We start from the raw sequence: 2390 nt of genomic DNA, 5'->3' as shown, positions 1-2390 counted from the left end.
ATAATCATGTAGATTACTTTATTTGGGTTTGAGTCTTGCTAATAAGAAATTTAAATTTCATTTTGCCCATATATAGAGGAAGGCAACGTGTACAAAGCTGACAAGAAATCACCCAAAAGCACTAGTATGGACCAAGTACTCTGTTTCCTATCTAAAATACATATATTGATAAGGATAGTCAACGAGAACATCAAAAAGATGAAGCACGAATTGTCGACCACAACTGGACCACTCATTTAACACCGTGAATAAAATCCATAAATATTTCAAGAACAAAGGATCAACAATATTCTTCAATGTTAAGAGTCGATGAACTCTGGTATTTTTGCAAAGATAAGACAACTATGATTTAGAGGCAGCTTGATCTCTGAAGTGACATAGCAAGTTTCCTACATAAATGCAAGAGTTCACAATAGACAACAAAAGGTCTGCTGTTGCTAACGATCAGTGTTAGTTATTTACCTTCCCTGTGCAGATACTAGATGTCTAACTACACGTTTAAATGCAATGCAAGTCAGGAAGGAAGGTCAGCTGTACCTTGAATTGAAAATAATGAAGCAATGCTGTTTAATTGCTCCCATTTAAAATCTGCTTCTCGAAACTGTGCACTGGAAGCGGTATGATTTTCAGGTCGCAAGCATCCTTTTTTGGTGTCTTCTTGTGCTAAGTAAGCCATCTAACCGTTAAAAAGTGGAGTTTCCTGTTCTCTGGCCGAAGAAAAGAACTTTAAAAAGATAAATAGAGCACAGTAAAAGTCACATTGAAGCTTCTGGCTTAGTGTCACAATGTTGGTAAATCTACGGTTACTGAGAAACGCACTTGTATGAATCCTTGTCAATCATCCACTTGCCAGCTTTCCCACCATGGTAAATATCTCGCAGAATCGAGGAAGATTCGTGGTTGGAATTAACAAATTTCTCCAAGAAACGTTTCTCTAGCATGTTAAAAATAATTCGGAAACTCGTCTCTGTTTTCAAACCCTGCATGGACTTTAATGCCTCCAGTACTCTGTACCGAGGAATTATCCTCTTCTCCAAGCTGTATGAAAACAGCATTGGACTCGTAACAAAATCATCCAAAGAGAGTCCAACATAATTGACCAGAAAATCTATATTGCGCTTCAATTTTTCCTCTGTATAGCCCACAATCCATGGCGATAATTGCAAAATTTGTTTCTCTGAGAACCCAGAACTTCTCAAACACTGAAGTCTCATAGCTATGGTTTCTTTTGGTACACCCAAAAATGCACGTATAGCAACTGCAAACATCTTAGATCCCTTCTTGAGCCCCAGATGTTCGGCCAGTTTCACTGACTCCATAATTCTTTCCTCTGGACACACGAGCAAAGGAGGGTAAAGGGCCACTAATTCTGATAGCGCTCGATCTTTAACGCCCAATCTTTGAAAAACTGAAATTGCAGATTTAAATTTATTCTCTTGGGAAGAAAATACCCGTGCCTTGCGGATAAGTACTTTATATAGATCCTCTTCCTTCATGAAAGTCCGGAGGAGGCTGAGTTTAGACTTTATGTTTCCTTCGGATTTAACAAAGAGAAAGAAAGGGTAGGAAAGAAACACCTTTCGAATCTGGGCAGGGGTGGTCAAACCGCAGCCATTTAGTAACTCCAAATTTTCTTCTAAATTCTGAGTCGATTTTGCACGGAGACAGTAATTGGAATGTTTATGTCTAAAGGCCTTTGTGATCTCTTCGTATGTTAAACCGCATTTGTTGATCAGAAATTCTGTGACAACACCCTGGTCTGGTGTAGTTGTGAATGGAACTGCTGTTTGGTTGCAGAAATTAGCGAATCTGATGCAGGGCTTTTCATTAAATGGACGAGGGTGAGGAACGATGGAAATCGCTGTTGACAAATGATGGGATAGTGGGAGTTGGTGGATCCTCAGGCGTTTGCATATCAAGTGAATAAACGTCATCTCTGCAACAGAAGGGACGAAAATGAGGCAAGAGTGTGGCTCAAAGCTCGACAATATTGGTTGCCACAATCACTGAACGAGTAGGGCTTTGAACGAGTAGGGCTTTGTTGGATGGTTGCATTGTTCAAAGTTGGATTTTTTCACGGAAGAAAACATGAACAAATTTTGTATTATAAAAGTTGCGATTTGTGTTTTTAAATGAAAATGATTTGTCGAAAAGGGTAAGATGTAAGGCAGAAGGTTTTGAGATTTTTATTTATTTTTTTTATTTTTTCCTTTTTCCTGTTAAGCCCATCTTAATTAGTGTTTTCAAGAACAATTAAATAATGATTTTTGGGCGTTTGTGAATGATTTTTGGGCATAAGGAAATAGATTGTGAATGTATATCATGATATTTTCATGTGTTATTATTACAATTCAATTAAAGGTAGAAAACCACTAATTCAAATGAATACC

General features: G+C 37.9%; 1 protein-coding gene across 1 annotated transcript; it reads right to left on the bottom strand.

The window, feature by feature from the left end:
* Positions 1-235: 235 nt before the first annotated feature.
* LOC149206960 (uncharacterized) lies at positions 236-2107 on the bottom strand. The gene is made up of 2 exons (XM_089395627.1): positions 820-2107; positions 236-707 (listed from the first exon to the last, which is right to left on the bottom strand). Exons 1-2 carry the CDS (start codon positions 1932-1934, stop codon positions 677-679), a joined length of 1146 nt encoding a protein of 381 aa, XP_089251753.1. The 5' UTR covers positions 1935-2107; the 3' UTR covers positions 236-676.
* Positions 2108-2390: the final 283 nt, after the last annotated feature.

The sequence above is a fragment of the Pinus tabuliformis genome, chromosome 1_2, assembly GCF_031772625.1.
Source record: "Pinus tabuliformis cultivar Carrire ecotype Pingquan chromosome 1_2, CPIR1, whole genome shotgun sequence".
NCBI classification, from domain to species: domain Eukaryota; kingdom Viridiplantae; phylum Streptophyta; class Pinopsida; order Pinales; family Pinaceae; genus Pinus; species Pinus tabuliformis.
Note: the sequence above shows the minus strand (reverse complement) of the source record. Positions and strands in the feature narration are given on the sequence as shown.